General features: G+C 38.0%; 1 protein-coding gene across 2 annotated transcripts in view; it reads left to right on the top strand.

The window, feature by feature from the left end:
* The window catches only part of hibch (3-hydroxyisobutyryl-CoA hydrolase), a 31,305-nt gene that overhangs the window by 1,004 nt on the left and 10,387 nt on the right, over positions 1-19,914 (top strand). For both annotated transcript variants that reach the window (XM_066687670.1, XM_066687671.1), the window contains exons 2-7: positions 341-383; positions 1,744-1,881; positions 1,988-2,072; positions 2,653-2,733; positions 3,262-3,314; positions 15,411-15,489. In XM_066687670.1, the coding sequence (XP_066543767.1) occupies positions 341-383; positions 1,744-1,881; positions 1,988-2,072; positions 2,653-2,733; positions 3,262-3,314; positions 15,411-15,489 (479 nt within the window). The remainder of the gene's footprint in view (positions 1-340; positions 384-1,743; positions 1,882-1,987; positions 2,073-2,652; positions 2,734-3,261; positions 3,315-15,410; positions 15,490-19,914) is intronic.

Genomic DNA, 19,914 nt, shown 5'->3' with positions numbered 1-19,914 from the left:
CATCAATACAGTCAGTTAAAGGGTAACTTATTGAATTGATGCTTTAAATTCAAAACTCAAATGTGTCTAACAGTTTGAAATATATCTTTAATATAGGTTTGCAGAGTATTGGTACACAAGCATGCTATGTGCACACTGAACTGAAACACAATCTGAACTATAGTATATAGTTGTAGTGTCCCAAAGCCTTCAATACATGAAATGGCCAAGTTAACATTCGGACCAGAATTAAACTCACGAGGTAGTAAATATACACATGATCAATATTTAATCAGATTGCGTAAGATAAAACATAAGCTGTTATATGTTTAACCTTAAATATTTTGTCCTTCTTTTTCAGACTAAGGCCACTGTGCAGATTACATGTAATACAGCAGCATCTGGTGAGAACGCGTTTGTGCCTTTAAATCTGGACTAAATAATGACACGCATGCTTCTTTATGAATATGGTTTAATGACCTGCTTTTAAAAATAACTTCACATTAGTTTAAGTTGTGGTACTAAAAGTTTTTTTTTTCCCCCGCCATAATTTTTTCTTATACTCCAGTCTTTGAGAGGCAGAAGTTTTATAATTGGTCCTCAATTAATTTACATAAACAAGTTATTTAATCAGTAAGACATGATGTATTTTTTGTTAGGTTCCAGATTACAGTAGATAAAAAGCATGCAGCTGACCTTCACTTGTTTGATAGAAGAAAAAGAAATTAGGCTCCAGAGTTGTGAACTTTGTTAGTTTATTTTTGTTTAAAACAGTGTCTGCATTGTGAATGATATTCACCTGAACTGCCCTGGTACTGATTTTGAAATATATTTGAACAGCCTGTGCAGATGAATAGGTGTGTTGTTCTGACCAGTCATTGATATTTACTTATATGTTTAATAAGCAGGATTAATAATACACTCCCAAGCTGTGCTTCAGATAGTGTGTTGATGTTTAAGTAGTATTTCTGTTTTAAAATGGAAATGAAAGTATACCAATTTGTTCAAATCACTCTGTTGCTGATGCTGTTCAGAGCTTTATCAGTAGTGGTAGTTAAAGCATTTTCCTCGCTGCTGTTTAATTTCTGACCATTCCCATAAGGGCCCGTACACATTTGGGCCAGGTCCATAAGTATCAATTTATAACAGAGCCAAAGGAAGACCCTGGTGATAAATAGACTGACACTAAATGGAGAGTGATTTTTAGGCCCAGGGTGAGGACATGTTGGGAAAGATGGGAAAGTTTTCCAAGTTCTCAGTGACATTCCTTTCCCCCCCTACAGTCCACTAAATTTTAGGCAGCTTGCTTGTGAAAAACAGATGCTGTGCTGTGACATTGGACATGTCAAGCTCTAATTGTATTTGCTAACTTGTTTACAATGAATTGGATTCCAGAGCTAAAGGAAAATGTTATACACAATGTGTGAGGTCATCAGGAGATGTTGCTGCTGTTGAATTGATTTTAAGACCTGTAGAAATCGCTCACCTGAGAGCACTGTGGCACAAGGTCCTGGGTGACAGGGAGGGATGTGGTGGGTTTCTTGATCGATCTTCACAATTAAAAAAGATACAGAAACCAAAATCACTGTTATAAGATTTATATCATGTAAAGCTTAAATTCTGCTAAGGGATGTCTGTGACTTCAAGTCCTTGTTGAGTGCTCCCAGTCTTTAAAAAAGAAACTCATTTGCCTGTTGTTCCAGAGGAATGGCAGATGCGTAAAAAGTATTCTCGTTTATGCTGATGTGTGCTGTGCTTTAACAGATGTCTAGTCAAGCTGGGCCGGAGGCCGAGGTTCTGCTGGAGAGAGTGGGAAATGCCGGAGTGATAACGCTCAACAGACCAAAGGCCTTGAATGCTCTCAACTTGTCCATGATAAGATGCGTGTACCCGCAGCTAAAGGTTTGTTTGATTGGCTCAGATTTTGTTTGTTTGTTTTAGAATACATCAAATGTATGCATGTGTTGTAACCCCTTTGTTGTTGCAAGCTCTTGTCCTTTCCTTCCAGGCGTGGGAGAAGGACCGGGATACAGGCATGGTAATTATCAAAGGAGCCGGAGGCAAAGCGTTTTGTGCCGGTGGTGACATCAGAGGTAACTGCATTATATCTCAATATTGCAGTAAAGGCATCACAAACCCACCGCTAATGTAACTTCCTGTTTATTGTTTCTCTCCCATTAGAATGCCATATGTTCTCTGAAGGACACATGCATGATATGCCTTTGGAATGAGTTGTGCTGTAGTTTTGTATCATTATGTTGGCCTGAATGTGTTCCTGTGCATCAAATTAATTAATTTAAAATCCATACAGCATTTTTGGCAAAAATCAGAGGCTTCCATAGTTTGGCAAAGAAGATATAACAGAATAGATTGCCAGGAAAGCAGTTACTTTCAGAATAAACCACATATTTGATGGGAGCAATAATTAAAGTACTTTTTATTCCTACATAAGATGCTCACAGTAAAATAAACATTACTATATAGGTTAGATGTAGCTAATACACAAATACTCCCACTACACAATGAAAGGTTTTTAATTTCAACCTTGTCAGTGAAAGACAACCCTTGAGAGGGCTTATCTCAATGCAAACTCTGCTTTTTTCCCCAGCTGGAGTCTTTTCATTATTGAGATTTTGCAGACTGATCTTTCTTACTGTCTCTTTCTTGTCCTAGCTGTCACCGAAGCTGGGAAATCAGGAGACTCCTTAGCCCAGGACTTCTTCCGTGAAGAATACATTTTAAACAATGCCATTGGTATGTGTCTGTTTCCTTTATGATGTAATCAAAGTCCTGGAATGATATGGTACATTCACATTACTGAACAATAATTTGAAATGCATATTGGGGAGAAAGGCAGAAGTTTTTCTTTTTTATTTTATTAATTTAAGTATCGATATTTTAATTTAAATTCTAGTCTGTTAATTTAAAGTGCTCCCAAAATAAATTATCCAAAATGTAAAATATTTCAAAAGACACAAAGAACAATCCGCACATACATTTAATGCCCTAAGGCAGAGCCACTGCAATCTTGGTTGTGTTTCATGCTTTTAATTGAATACAAGTTTTTGCAGAAGTATTTATTTCTGGCTTTCAAACATTCTGCTTTATTCAAATGTGTCTATTCCAGTCACAAGTTAATGCCTTTTCATTCCTTAATCTGATAATGAATACCAATAATGATTAAAAACACTAATTTATGTTGTTTCAAAACTTCCAATATAAAGTAAACCCTGTGTCAACAAAGTACCTACAAAATGATTTTTTTTTTTTTTTTTTTGGTAGGTACATATCCAAAACCATATGTGGCTCTTATTGATGGAATTACGATGGGGGGTGTAAGTAACCTTTTTTAAATCTCAAAACATGACAAAAAAATGCACAGAGTGTATTTGTGGTCTTTGTTTTGTTGCTGAGTCATGCATCTGTTAATTTGTTATAAACAAATATTTCCCATTAAAATGCACTATTTCTCCATGTACTGCATGGGTCCCATTTGGAATATATTTAATTTGTACTAGATTATAATAGTTCACTCACTAATGTATTTGTGATGTCCTTATGTATGACTAATGATACGGTCAATCAGTGGCTTTCTTTTACAGTGCTGGATCATTATAGTGTTGCTTATTTAAACTAGCTTTGCATTGTACAAACGTAAGGAGAATGACAATATTGATGTTGCTGCTGAATCGTAGCATGAGGTGGCAAAACGCAGCAGCAGATACTTATCCCTGGTAGGTTATATGATTCATAACATCCAAAATCCACCAGATGGCACTCGTAAAAAAAAAAAAAAGGATTAGCCGCAGTTCCTACGATGTAGAGCAATGGGATAGAATCTGGGCCTGGCTCTTTGTTTTTTTGACTGCAGTTTCTCTTTATTAATCCTTGTAGGAAAAAACTAAACAGAAGGCATAGGGAGGGGCTTGCAAACAGCCAAGGGAAACTAGCTGGGAGACACAGAACCGGAATACAATATATTGAGCATCTTAAGCCTTTTCAGCCAATAGAAAATAAAAACTGCAGCATTTTTTTAACACTAGCCTTTAGGAGGGCTGGGCGTCTGGCTTTGCTTTCTTTTGAGGCAAATTAACACCATTGAGGTTAGAGCAGGAGTATACAATAGCTGCAGTAAAACACATACACAAATATATTTATAATTGTATTGAATGACAGTTTGGTCATTACTATATTGTATCTTTCTTATATTTAGAACAACATGTAAGCTGAGCACCTATAACAGTCAAATCAGGTAAGGGGTTAACAGTTTGTGTTGCTGCCCACATTGAAATTATGATACTGCATCCCACTCCTGTACAAATCTTTATTTATTCCGGGTTGTTATGTTTGTATCGTTCATGTGTCAATATTCAATATTTCTAGATGCGTATTTGTAGCTGGCATTTCAAGACCGTTGGTAACTTCAAAGAGTTCTCCAATGTAAACCTCTTCAGATGTAACACAGATACAGAAGTTTCAATTAAGCTCCCATTAGTACAGATCAACAAGGCACACTTTAAAGCTTTCTGTTATGAATAGGCCAGAGAGTCTGCATCAAACCTAATGGTGTACACTTTAATTACATTGACAACAGAAATGATCAATAAAGCAGTGTTGTCTCATTTCTCGTTTAATGTAGCTACTCCTCTGAGCAAAGAAATGCTGCATCACAGCTGTGGTCTATTTTTGCAGGATGAAGAAAAGCATTTTCAGTCCCTCTTTGTGGACACCTGTAGGATGTAGGCTATTTCTAGGCTGGTGTCTCTGAGCTCTGAATAATGGAATTACTGTTCAGGTCCAATCCAGAGCACTAGCAGTTCAAGGCTTATATGACGAACTACTGATGTACACTGATCTGCCATAACATTATGACCACTGACAGGTGAAGTGAATAACACAGATAATCTTGTTATCATGGCACCTGTCAGTGGGTGGGATATATTAGGCAGCAAGTGAACATTATGTCCTCAAAGTTGATGTGTTAGAAGCAGGAAAAATGGGGAAGCGTAAGGATCTGAGCGACTTTGACAAGGGCCACATTGTGATGGCTAGACGACTGGGTCAGAGCATCTCCAAAACTGCAGCTCTTGTGGGGTGTTCCCGGTCTGCAGTGGTCAGTACCGATCAAAAGTGGTCCAAGGAAGGAAAAGCGCTGAACCGGCAACAGGGTCATGGGCAGCCAAGGGTCATTGATGCACGTGGGGAGCGAAGGCTGGCCCGTGTGGTCCGATCCAACAGATGAGCTACTGTAGCTCAAATTGCTGAAAAAGTTCATGCTGGTTCTGATAGAAAGGTGTCGGAACACACAGTGCATCGCAGTTTGTTGCGCATGGGGCTGCGTAGCTGCAGACCAGTCAGGGTGCCCATGCTGACCCCTGTCCACTGCCAAAAGCGCCTACAATGGGCACGTGAGCATCAGAACTGGACCACGGAGCAATGGAAGAAGGTGGCCTGGTCTGATGAATCGCGAGTTCAAGGTGTTGACTTGGCCTCCAAATTCCTCAGATTTCAATCCAATCGATCATCTGTGGGATGTGCTGGACAAACAAGTCCAATCCATGGAGGCCCCACCTCGCAACTTACAGGACTTAAAGGATCTGCTGCTAACGTCTTGGTGCCAGATACCACAGCACACCTTCAGAGGTCTAGTGGAGTCCATGCCACGACGGGTCAGGGCTGTTTTGGTGGCACAAGGGGGACCTACACAATATTATGCAGGTGGTCATAGTGTTATGGCTGATCGGTATATGTGTACGTTGAATGAGACACATGTACACAAATGTGAGGAAATGTAGCAATCAAATAAAATTTCTTACGATTCACCTAAATTACACACCTTAAAATTGATCATAACTGCAGAGTGCCCCTGTAGCCAAATGTAGTAGATCAGGGTTTCCTAAAATGTAAAGACAACCTAAAGGAGCAGAACTCAACTTGTTCCAGATATTTGCTAGGTTTCCATTAGGTGGCAATAGTGAGCTTTTGTCCCACAGGTGCTATCGGTTTATCAACTAATTAAGATCCAATTAATTCGGTTCTGACATGTCAAGTCATGATAAGACACCTTCTGAACTACTGTTGAGGTAGAAATGAATGGTGTAATGTATATGCTTATTGCATGGTTTTAATTCAGGTCATACAGTAAAGTAGTGGTTTAGGCATATTTTGAAATCATTCTTTGGGTGCTGCTACCCTTCCGTTTCTTCTAGAATTGAATTGTACTGTATTTGAAGTAAAAGCTGTTTTGTAGCCTGTGAATGAATACAGTGACTATGGACTGATTTGTTATAGGAAACTTAAATCTGTTTAAAATTGCATGTTTTTTGGCATCTAATTTTACGATTTGGTTTTTGAAAAAAATAATTTGCTTCATCACACTAAATGTGCTTTAGAATAATAATGGAGCTAATTCTCAATTATACTTATCTTATGTTAATTAAAATAGACTTATTCAGTACCACAGATATAACTATAACTGGTATCTGTTTTTATGATAAGCAATAGGTTTTGTGTGAAGCATGAAATTATTAATTTAATGCATTAGATTTAACTCAGCAATTTGTACATTATTAAAATGTTATGAAATAAATAAAAAAACTATTTCCAAACACAAGCCTGTCAGGTTAGGTGTAAACATACTTTTAATTCAAATGTATTTATTTTGTGCCATTGATTGTTTGGGTCTAGGGTATTGTGTGAAGCAAGCGCATCAAATACACAGCTGAAGAATTTTTAACAGGGTTATTAGAAATGTGGTTGGCAGGATGTCCATAAATAACCAAATCAGTTAAAGGGACTGGCACAGGCGCTTTACAAAATCCATATATTTTTTATACTTGGGTTTTGATCAGGATTTGTAAGTAATGACTTGGCAGCTCCATTGTTTTTGCTATGGTCCACCCACAGGTTGCAGCACTTGTTCCTTGAATTGATAAGTATGTGAGAATAATAATTTATTTCTCATGTATTTTGATTTTGTCTTGTTTATACTACAGTTTGCATGAATACCAGTACTGTAAAATAATCTTTAACCTTAACGTTGCCTGTTCTGTCTTAAAAAGGAAATTATTCTGTTTTAGTGCCATAGAAATGCCTACACAAGCATGGAGAATACACTTGAGGAGAATGAGCTCTTGAAAGCTCAATTGATGTGTGCCATTGATCCGTACAAGCATTAAAGCTGCACGTAATTCTTATTTCATGAGCCTTGGAGGACAAATATGTGACTGCATTAAATCCTGGCACTTTTTAAACAGGCATGTAAAGCCATTATTCCCTGTAAATTACTTGAATTATTGCAAATCCAATCATTAATCTAAGAAGATTGGAAATCATAAAGTATGTCTGATGGAATCCTTTATCGTTATTGTTTGTTTTCATGTGTTATTAGATCAAATTTTAGTGAGTAAAGCATTATACAAATCACAATTTCTGTATTTGCTACAGTATGTAACAATTAATGAAACACTCATGTAATTATGTAATTCTATGTGTTCACGTAAAGTTTCCTCAAATCTTATCTGTCCTTAGAATATAGTGTATTTTAATACCTTAGTAGCCATGAAGTGCAGAAAGCTGTGTGCATTTAATTGTATGAGTATTATCAGGAAGCAGATTATGGACTACGCTCTCTGAAAGATGGACCAGAATCTCAGAACAGGGGTGTTGGACTCCAGTCACTCCCAACTGTGGGGTCATCTATTATCCTTAATGGACATGGCAAACCCATTTGAGACTTGGCAACCCCTGGAGGAGTGCACGGGAGGAGCCCGGCAAATGGGACGCAAATGTCCTGGCCATTCAGACCAGCAGTTTTGTGTTTTGCTGTATTATTCCCCTTAAGGGAACCTCGATTATGAGCTCCCTTTTGTTTCACCCCATCCTAGGCACACAGTGATTTAATCATTTGCTCAACTGGACACGTTTAATGATTTGTTTCCAGGTCTTCTGCAGTTAATGGCATAGATACATTGGGTTCAACTTATAGAACCTTGAAGACATTTTGAATATTGACTAATTAATCTGGTCCTTAGTCTAGCTGATCCACTGAGGTCTTGGTGAAAACAAAATGTCCCTTGGGTAAGTCATTTTGACTTAGCTCCTTTAAATAAAGTCAGATGAACAAATACCCAAAAGATAATGGATAATAATTAATATAGTTTATTTAAATAAACTTTTGTTATAATTAAATTCTATACATGCCTGTGAGTTAAAATTAAATTTTTGATGTTGGCTTTCAGCTTGGGAGTAAAATGGTTATAAAGAAGTTTTGAATGATAGACATAGAACTTGGGCTTAAGAAAAGTAGTTTGAAAGGGAAAACCTGTGACTTGGTAGTTAGTTCTAAAGCCAGGCAGCAGTCAGGTGTGCAGAAAGAAATTACTTGAAATAGCTCTTGGTGTATTAAACAGGTGAATTATGAAGTCTGAAAGGGCAATTATTATCTTCCCTTCCTGGACATGGCAATTTATTTATAAGATGTGTGAGCAGTTATATAGTAATCTGTGTTCAAAGTAAATTAAACCTTAAAGTAGATGCATTTTAAAATGCGAGATCTTCCCAAACGGCTTTGTGCCAAGAAAGAGGGGAAATAGCTGCTTCAACAACAAGATTGGCATCATTAGCATTAGCTTCCTATAGGCTAATTTTCCCATTACTACAGCTGCTTCAGTTCCTATCTGCGTGTGCTTGAGATTTGTGTTCGTCATTTGGAAAATTGCTGGCGGTAATTATGTGCTTCCTTGTCCAGCAGCAAAAATCAGGATCAGGTTTGTCTTTGATTGTGCTTTTGCAGTTGAAGGTCTGATAGGTGCCCTGTACTGCTCTTTGATCCTTTAATGTGAAGGTGTGTATTTCCAGAAGATTATATTTGTTCTTTAAATACTATGAAGCAATACATTTTTCCACTCTTGTTATGTAACATTTTTGAGACCCCCCCCCCCATCAATTTAAGAGCATGATATGGAAAAACAGCTGTGCTTTTTTCTTGTGACAGAATTAACACAGGCTTAATAAAATACATCACAATTGAACTGATCCTTAATGTGTCTGAAAACCTGAAACTCACACTGAATATCACAGAATATAACAAGGAAAACCTGTGGACCCCTGCACAGTATAGGCTATATCCATATGTTCAGACAAGATGTTGACTATCCCAGCACTCCAGTATTGTGCCAGTCCAGACTTTGACATTCTACCTGGTAATGTGGTAATGATAACTCAGATGGACTTTCTTATTGGACTGGTCTGCAAAGTGCTGTGGGTGTCTTTCTTTTGTAAATGCTACACTAGTGCTTCTCAGACTCTCCTGACAGAGGAGTAATTGAGAATTAAAAGTGCCAGTCTGAAGAAGCAGCACTTACCTCTGGGATTTCAGCCATGCGCAGGTGGTCCTGTTTTATATTCCTGTCGCACCACCAGTGAAATCGTTGCAGAGAATATAGCTGAAGAACCCAGAGGGAGTGTGTGCTTTGATTTTCCAAAGGAGTACACAGTTGGAGTCTTTTATCAGTTGCACAAAACTAAGGCAGCAGTTACAGCACATTTGATACAACACTAAGGAGGGTGAAGACTAGGAAGTAGAAGTAAATCAACATTTCTAAAGCCTTTTTTCATAGAAAATAAATACATTTTTTAGAAAAAATGTAATATATTGGCTAAACGGAGAAAGATATCAGTTGACCAACAATACTGCTTGATGTGGTGGATTTGTTATCATTTTAGCCTTTGTGGTCAACTCTCTTGCCAGAGAAGCAGTATGTAATCCAAATACAAAGCACTCTAAAGTGTTTATAGTCATTTGCCATGGACTACATTTCTGTCCATGAAAGGTGCATAGGATAAAGTGATATTTCTAAAGATTCTTTGTGTATTTCAGTATGTTCTGTATACCCCCCCACCAACATACACACACATAAACTACACTGTTTGAATTTTGTGTGTCAGACGTTTCCCACAAGAAAATTACAGATTTGCACGTCTGTGAGCCAAGTTTCTGTGAGACAGAACATTTGACTTTACAGAATGCCTTTGAATCCCAAAGGGCTGGTGTTATTAAATTTCTTAGAGATAGTGCTGTTCAGACTATACATTCGTCCTGGTCCACCTGTTTCTCTCGCCTGATAAACGTTATTGGATTTATTTATTAGGTTACTGCATATCTTTCTCCTCAGACATATGGTATTATGCTCGTCAGATTATGACATGGAGGTCAGAGATGTGAAGTGGAAGCACTGGCACCTGCATTCAACAGTAGCAATTTGACAGGAGAGAGACCTAAAGTTACACACATTTACTTAAAAAATGTCTCGGTAAAAAAAAAATGATTGAAGAATGGTTACTTACTTAATCAAAGAATCATCTGTTTTTTTTATTTAAGTAAGGGTTTATCAAGTATAACATTACACATTTCTGAACTGTAGATGAAGGTTTTCATCTCTAACCTTTTTTAAATGTAATAATGTGCATTTTGTTCTACTTTATATCAATACTGTTAATAGTGACATCATAAAGTGCATGAACTGGGTAAAATTAATGTTTTGAAATTCCAGGTGTGCTAATGTGTTCTGAAAAATTACACTCTCTTCTGAACACACTAAATGCTTTAGATTAGTGATCAAGTAGCTGTTAATACTCTTTCCAGGGATGGATGTGAAGATTCTGGATTTATTTTAGTATCACTATTAAAATAATAAAAACTTGTCTTCCAGAGAGAGAGTGCCTTTTCCAGTCTAGTGGCACAATCTCTTAATGTTGAGAAAAGCAGTGATCTGCCAACCTTGTCATTGCAGGTAAAGGGAGGAAAAAGGAAGGCAAGATGTAGGGCAGAGGGGTTCTCCTTGTCCTTGCCGTGTGTGGCACAGATTCAGATTATTTCCATTTCTTTATCAGTAACATTCCTCACATAGGAGCCTTTTCAAGCCAAATAAACAACGTTCTCATAGCTGTGTTTTAAAAGACTCCTATCTGCAAAATTATGTACCGTGTCATTGATGGAAAGGCAGTCTCATTTTGTGAGTTGGGAAAAACTTGTAGTTGCAGATTAGCTGATGTTTGCCTTGGGAATCAGTCTTTTTATATATATATATATATATATATATATATATATATATATATAAAGAGAAGGTGACATTAATAACTGCTTTGTACATTTCTGTTTTTCAATTCTATCTGGGTAAGGTACCAAACCAAACAGCAAGGAATGTGCTCTGAAAAACACTGCCTATTTGTCAGTGTGCAACACCAGAACATTATGAATGAACATATTCACCTGTCTTCATGTTGTAAACTAATAACACTAGAAATGTTTTCAGTATCTCTATATTTATCTTTCATTGGGGTAAAATGGGCACTTTTATGAGCAGTTATGGTGACACTATGCATATTCTGAAATGGTTTTACTCCACTGTGTCGTTTATCAAAACATTTCAGATGTAAAACAAAAACAAGTGTGTATTTTTAGACATTATTTAGACAAAAAGGTCCAGGGTAATGGAAACTCTAGGACTGCTCTACTGTGTATGGTTTTAATTATTTTGTGTAAAATATATCGACTTGTTTTATATCCGTGCAACAGCAGAAATTTAACAATATAACCATTTTGAGCCATTCATGACATCAGATGAGCCACTTCAGTGTATAACATACCAAAACAAACTATCAAACACAGCCTCGGGCAAAAGTTCAGATTCGTTCTGCGAAGATTATGAAAATCCGTCATTCTGTGGCACACTACAGGGCTATGTGTTTGAGCTCACTTATCTGGATATATACACATATTTGTGTGTATATGTATATTTATATAATGTGTGTAATATGTATATATTGCACTACACATGAACACACATAACAACATAATTTTGGGAACTGTGCACATTTCCCTTTAAGCATGTAGGCCTAGTTATATTTCGACATTGACTTTTTTATATTTAGATATACGGCCTCAGATTTGCTTTTAAGGAGTGAAGCTCCATTAATCTCTGTTAAAAATGTGCTTTTCCATTCTATTCTAGTCCCCAAAGGATGGACTTCCCATGGCGTGTGGTATTTTCCATCAGTAAAGGAAAAGCCTGTGGTACAGACACATCTCATTTTCCATCCCATACATTTTGAAAAACGTGTTTATTACTAATGGTGTAAGATTGGCAAAACACTAAAACGTAAACTTACCTGTATATGCATCTTTTAACTTTTGTCTGAAGAGATTTGTGAATAGTTTTAGTTTAATGCTGTAAACAAATCGTACTGGAGCGGAGATGAAAAACATGTATTGATGGTATGAAAGAAAAAAAAACAACAACTCTTCAGTACAGATTAAAAAGCACAACCCAGTGCTTGTAAATTGCAGTCTCCTCCTGATCTCTCTCTACACAAGTGAAAGTAATTGTTTTTGTCATTTTCTGGTGGCTGGACAGTAACGATTAGCTTTTGATATAACCACTGTTGACAAGGATTTTGTAAAATAATTATTGTTCGGTGTTCACTGATGTGGACCCCATTTTGTCTTTCTTGAAAACCAGTGTGATACAAAACCCTGACCATTTAAACAAAGCATTAGTATATCCTTAGACAGGCCAGAGGCTACTGATGACAATGTTGGATTTTTAAAAGAAAAAAATATTTGTATTTGTGTTTTTGGTCACAATATATTTATATATATATATATATATATATATATATATATATATATATATATACACCGATCAGCCATAACATTATGACCACCTGCCTAATATTGTGTAGGTCCCCCTTTTGCTACCAAAACAGCCCTGACCCATCGAGGCATGGACTCTACTAGACCTCTGAAGGTGTGCTGTGGTATCTGGCACCAAGACGTTAGCAGCAGATCCTTTAAGTCCTGTAAGTTGCGAGGTGGGGCCTCCATGGATCGGACTTGTTTGTCCAGCACATCCCACAGATGCTCGATTGGATTGAGATCTGGGGAATTTGGAGGCCAAGTCAACACCTTGAACTCGCGATTCATCAGACCAGGCCACCTTCTTCCATTGCTCCGTGGTCCAGTTCTGATGCTCATGTGCCCATTGTAAGCGCTTTCGGCAGTGGACAGGGGTCAGCATGGGCACCCTGACTGGTCTGCAGCTACACAGCCCCATATGCAACAAACTGCGATGCACTGTGTGTTCTGACACCTTTCTATCAGAACCAGCATTAACTTTTTCAGCAATTTGAGCTACAGTAGCTTGTCTGTTGGATCGGACCACACGGGCCAGCCTTCGCTCCCCACGTGCATCAATGAGCCTTGGCCGCCCATGACCCTGTCGCCGGTTCAGCGCTTTTCCTTCCTTGGACCACTTTTGATAAGTACTGACGACTGCAGACCGGGAACACCCCACAAGAGCTGCAGTTTTGGAGATGCTCTGACCCAGTCGTCTAGCCATCACAATTTGGCCCTTGTCAAAGTCGCTCAGATCCTTACGCTTGCCCATTTTTCCTGCTTCTAACACATCAACAAAATGTTCACTTGCTGCCTAATATATCCCACCCACTGACAGGTGCCATGATAACGAGATTATCTGTATTATTCACTTCACCTGTCAGTGGTCATAATGTTATGGCGAATCGGTGTACATCAGTAGTTTGTCATATAGGCCTTGAACTGCTAGTGCTCTGGATTGGATCTGAGTAGTAATTCCATTATTCAGAGCTCAGAGACAGAGTTATTCACTTCACCTCTCAGTGGTCGTAATGTTATGGCTGATCGGTGTATAATGTTTTTTTGCTTGCAGCACAGTATGAAACTAATTGTTTTTTTGGTGAGTAATACAAATAGTTATTGAACAAATCTGAGAATTCTCTTCTGCTCAAAGTGGTGATGCCTTTTATGTCTTCTGCTCATTTATACACGTCACAAATGTAAATAGTGTAACGTTAAAGCACCTTTTTGCCAGTGATATCTGGATGCATCCTACTTTTAAGTTTCAGTTTTAAAGAGTGATGTAGTGGTAAATGTAGCATTGTGCAGCACTAAGTCATTGCTCTCTGTATTGTTCACAGTCTGTTGGGTTGAAAATTCAATGCTATCACTTTCAAGATGTCAAACAACTTGAGGAGCTGTGTTCACTGGCAGCTACAAGGGCATGAGAGATAGCAACCTTGAGGACCCCCCCCCCACCAACACACACACACAAGTGAAATTGAATTCAAAAGTTTAAAATCTTGGATAGGATGTTCACAATGAAAATAAATGTTGTAGGCACATTTCTTAAACAGTTGCAGCAACACGTGGCAATATAATATATAATGTATAAGGTATACTGGTATATGTGCACTGAGATGTATGCCATCATAACCATTTTATTTTCTCCAAAACCTGGTCCTATTAATTTTATAAATGTGTATTTATTAATTCCCAATGATCATTGTCCAGAGAGCAGAGCTTTAAGTCACCAGTCTTATCTGCTGTGAGCTGATTGGATTCTTGCAATAGTTACCAGACCAGTAATAAGTCTTAACCCGAGGCGAAGGTACCAGATCCAGGACAGTGCAGATTTAGTTGGTTCTTGATTTGCGGCACTGAATCGTTAACTAATGCATCTGATGAGATTAACTTGTCATAGTAGGCAAACAGAAATTATAGAATCGGTTTTGCATTGCTTTGATTGACTGAAGCTAGAAAGATAAATACAAATTATGAAAGCGTCACTTGACAACAAAGTTAAGTTTTTTTGTGTGTATGTAGTTTTTACTGAAATAACCACTGTAGACTGTACTGGACATGCTAGAGGCACCGGTAAACCTTGACAGTAGTTTCACATTTGGGGATGACACTCTGGCTTTTTTCTGCAGGATGTTTACCACCCTCCTCTCCTCCAGACAGTATAAGAAATTCTTACTTATACAGCTAAATCATAAGTGGTTTCTCTCCCAAGTGAAATCCACGTAAACCGCCACCTCTGTCACTTGTCTGTAATTGCAAGAGACATTTGATGGCCTTATTATTCTTGTGTGAAAAAGCAGCTCTTACCTGCCAAGGGTTGTTTTATTCTCGCTGCGCTGATATCTATTGAGACGATTGGAATCAGAGCAGGCTGTCTTTTCCTGGCATTGTGGTTTGAATGAATCTGTGCAATTTGTTACTGGAAAGAAAATAATGTTTTCATATACTCATATAGGGGGCCACCTACAAATTAACACTTTTGAATTGTAATGTTAACCAGGTCTCTGCTGTAGAAGGTATTCAAGCTGTTTTTGTTGATGTGATCTGTAAGACTTTCCTCATCAGCAGATTTAATGACCATAATATTGCTGTTGTTAAAGGAAAAAATTTCATTTAAATTGGCTAATTACATAAATGGGGCTACCCGATTAATGTGGTGCTTACATTTGATTTTGTGTTTGTTTAGATGATATGGAATATTAATTCTGATGATATTGTGTTGTTTTCTGTTCTGTGTTGTTTTTGTTTCCAGGGTGTCGGACTGTCGGTCCATGGACGCTTCAGAGTGGCTACTGAAAAGACTGTGTTTGCAATGCCAGAGACTGCAATAGGTAAACCGAAGATATGACTTTATACCCCCCTCTTAAGTCTTAATTGGTTCAGTAGCTGTGACTGCTGGCAGGGTGTGCTGAACTCGGTTGCTTCAGGCCATTAATAATGCAAAAGCCATTAAAATCTACTTGTCAAGTGTATGCCCAGGAATTAAAGCATATTATTAGAATATAATGTGTACAGCTGTAAAGAGTGATAGATTGAGAATAACTGCAGGAGATGCATTGTGGGGTTCATTTGCAGCATACACTTCCTGAACATTTTTATCAGAGACTCGAGAGAAAGGCTTCAGTATATTGACAAAATGTGCTTACTTTGAGATGAAGGTGAATGTCAGTGGTCAGTATGTTCTTTTTTCCACGACCTTTCAGTTTATTCAAATCCTTCGGCCTGGCCATAGACATTATGTTTGATTTCAAATCTTCTTTTGTTGTGGTTTGTTTGTTTGTTTGTTTCACCCCCTCTGTACTATGCCTACAAATGAGAACTCCCTTCAAAGACATAAGAACATAAGAAAGTTTACAAACGACAGGAGGCCATTCAACCCATCGTGATCGTTTAGTGTCCGTTAATAACTAAGTGTTCCAAGGATCCTATCCAGTCTATTTTTGAATGTTCCCAAATTTTCAGCTTCAACTACATCGCTGGGGAGTTTGATCCAAATTGCAATGCACTGAAATGGAGAGTGTGGAATGGGAAAATTAGGAGTTAAGTTGTCAAAGCATATTTGGCAGCATCTGCACTGCTATCTGTTATGCAACCCCTGGTGTAATCATTGCCACTGGGCCAAGCACGGCATTCCATGGCAATTAATTGTTCCTGTGCAGAATCGATTGTTTTCAAACCTCAGTGAAGAAAATATGGTTGATCTTTTATGTGGAAAATCATTGGTGGTGCTGGCCTGGTTGCTGCTACTCGTATTAACCTGCACGGAGCTCGGCTGAGATGTCAAATAACTATGCAGGTCTAATGGAAAACATCAAGGTTACAGTATATCAGAAGCTCCAGGTTTTACTTCTGTTTGGAAGGAATGTTTGTCATGTGCACGTTGCAAATCAAATCCCCATTAAAGTGTTACTGGGATGTTTCCTGCTATGCAAGACGACATATTTTTCTTCAGATCTTGAATACCTTAATTTAGGAGTTGTAATATTTATTTCTGGGCTTTAACCTGATTTATCTAGACTGGAATCCTGTGCTGTTTAATGTTGAGCAGGATTTATTCCATACAGAGAGAATATCATCAGCTGTTAAGCTATCCAAGTTTCCTGGGTATGGCCAGGGGAGATCCAGTCTACAGGGAAAAGGCTATAATTGTACAGCGTTAAAGCGAGAGTATCAACATTTATATATTATAATGGTACCTTCTGCCACTTATGAGAAGATAAACAATCAATGTTTCAATCAACACAAAAGGACGAAGGTCTCCTTTTGAAAGCAGAAAACACTCTAACCCCTCCTGATTCGCCACCTAAAAGAATAGTCTTCAAATAATTTTCCTGTTGCTGCTTTGTTTGTCATGGAAATGCTGACAGCATTACTTCATATAAACTGTGCTGTGACCTTCAGAATATAAAATAGCAACACTGCTGCATGGAAACATTGCTTTCTGAAAGAATGTATTGCCCTGCCTTTGTAAGCCGCTGTGGTGCTGAGCACGGTCTCTCACAACCGGAGGGCAATTTGTCTTTTTTAGTCTCTGCTCAGTTTAGTTTTTCCCTCCTTTGGAATTGGTGTGTGCCATCCTGTGACAGTTAGTCTTGCTTACATTTTTTAGTAAAAATAATACTAAAGAAACTGAAAGATAACAATGCAGTGTTTTACAATGCAGACAATGTCTCCAAATAAAAGTACACATTATGGGAACTTGGACATACATCTAAGAAAGGAATTTTGGATTAAAATATTTTTGTTATATGATGTACTTCTAATTTGCTACTCTCTAAATGGTTTAGCTCTTGCTCTGGGCTTTTATGACCATTTCCTTATTTGGAGCTGCAACTCATACCTGCTTCTCCAGTACATCTCTTCTGTACTGTTTCCCTCACTATGGAAAGATTTGATCTGGAAATTCAATCAACAGCAAACTGAGTGCTGCTTCGACTCAAACTTGTGAACAGTCGGATCTGCAGGCCAGTCCATCCTGTTGGTAGTGCAGGCAAATGCTGGGCTAAAACAATGGGTGATGTGGCAGAGAGTGGTCTTGTCACTTCAGTGTATTTCAGCAGGCAGACTGTCTGTCTGTTTTGCTTTTCCTGTCTTCCCCCAACACCCTCTCTCAGAGGAGCCATTGCCAGGTAATTTTGTTCATCTTCCTTTTTGAAAGCTCAAAAGAGCTAAACTAAAGAAAAGCCTAATATAAACTGTTTATAATTTTCTCCATCTGGAAGGTCTCACTCGCTGGCAGTTAGGCTGTAATTGTTGCTGCAGTGAAGAACAAAGCACTCTATTTAGGACCCATGGTTGGCAAGACGAGGCTTGGCTTGGAACATAATGATAACCTTAAGAGAACTTTCTTGAGTTGGGGAAAGAAAAACATCTTAATAAATAAATACCATTGCTGTTTTATGAGCTGCCCCTTCAATACACTCCAGAGCCACTTTGTTCAAACAAGTTTCTAATTTCATTTGAGTGCAGAAATGCCCCTCTTGCCCTGAGTGTCTGATAAGGTTGTGCAGCTGATTAATGGATTCCCTGAATTTGTATTGTCCTTTCATTCTAACTGGACATCAAATACTACTTCAATCTGAATTACCTGTATCTCCTAATGTATTCATAGTTTGTGCTTTGGATGTCCCATGGGTTGCTTAGAAAAGCAATAAATTACACATGCATACATCAGTCTCGTTTGTACGTTAAACTTTTTTTCTTGCTTAACCACTGCATCAGTGAACGGGGTCTCTATGGCTTGTGTAATGCCATTTAGGATTTTCACTGGTAACCGTTTTGCTCATGAGCAGTTTAAAAGATAAGTATTCATTGTTTCCTGCTGCAGTATTCTTATCAGTGCGTTCTGTGACATATGTAATCCAGCTTTTGCTTTCATTAAAGCAAAAAGTAACAGCTAAAGAGATTTCTAGAAACTGGGATCTTGTGGGGAAGGAAAGGAAGAAGTGGTGGACCGTGTTGAGCAAATAGGAATATAAATTATAGTGCCTGACACATTTCCCCTACTTGTTACGAGGTATTCACTAGTGAGCAGGCTTTTAATCACTTCCATTGTAGTGTGTAGGGAACAGAAAGTTAGAATTAAACTTTATTTTTTTGCATTTTCAAGGATGAAGGTAGTGTGCAGGTAGCCTAGTATTCCTACAACTACAACACTTTGCAAAGGTTAATTTTTTTTTGTATGCGTTTTACTTCCTGTATGGTCTTCAGTCAAAAGTTAACTGAGCACGTATGCAGAGAAATGATTTGAATTGAATTGCATTATGTTTTGGTGGTGGCTGTTGGCCTACTAATGTATTTCATATTCAGTGCTCAAAGTAATTGTGCCTTCTTATGTAGCTGGAGTTCCCATGATTGGATTACAACACTGCAGGCTGAGAGTCACAGTGCAGATGCTGTCTTTTGATTAGACATAATACTTTGTATATTTCTATTTTTGGTTCAAAAGAAGACTTAAATGGTTAGGGGCTGAAACGTTATTAGTGTGTACTGTATTTTCTCCACCAGTGGAAATATAGTCATGCAAACCCCTTTGTTTCAGAAGAAGCTGATGCAAAATGTTAGCATTAGCTTCGAATCCTCTCAGAAGTGAACTCTAAATAATCCATCTGGAGGTCCAGTTGGGAAGCCCCTCCCCCACCTTTAACCTCCTTATCTAGTGGATTAAAGGATTTTTTTTTTTTTTTTTTTTTTTTTACCAACGCTCGCAGAAACAAAGCACAGAGACAGCACCAGGTTGCAACATAAACATTGTAATCTGCATTTATGAAAATATATTTTAAAGCTGAATCAGCTCAGAGACGCTAATCCCCATTTCGATATTTCAGGCACAATTTTGCTTTTGGGATGTACAGTATTGGTGCTTAAAAAGACATACTTATTTGATCGGTTACAATAAATTTGTTAGAAGCATGGCCAGTAATAGCTCTGTAACCAGCATCAGCAAAAGATTTGATTCTTCGATGTATTTCAGCTGTCAGACAGCACAGGGCTGGATAGAAAGCGATTTGTAAATGTCGGTCAGTTTGTTTGGTTGTCACTAAGCATCTAGGATTATTGTTCCATTATGTTACTGGACTGCACAGTGAGAAGACTTGAATCTGTCTTGAAACCAAACAACATTGACAAGTGCAAGGTATTACATGCAGGTAGTAAAAATGTCCACTATAATTACGCTATGGCAGGAATAGAACTAGAAGAAGTAATGCATGAGAAAGACCTAGGAGTCTATGTGGACTCCTCACTTTCTCCATCCA

Source organism: Amia ocellicauda, chromosome 16 (genome assembly GCF_036373705.1).
Source record: "Amia ocellicauda isolate fAmiCal2 chromosome 16, fAmiCal2.hap1, whole genome shotgun sequence".
NCBI classification, from domain to species: Eukaryota; Metazoa; Chordata; class Actinopteri; order Amiiformes; family Amiidae; genus Amia; species Amia ocellicauda.
This window is presented reverse-complemented; position numbering and strand designations above follow the sequence as displayed.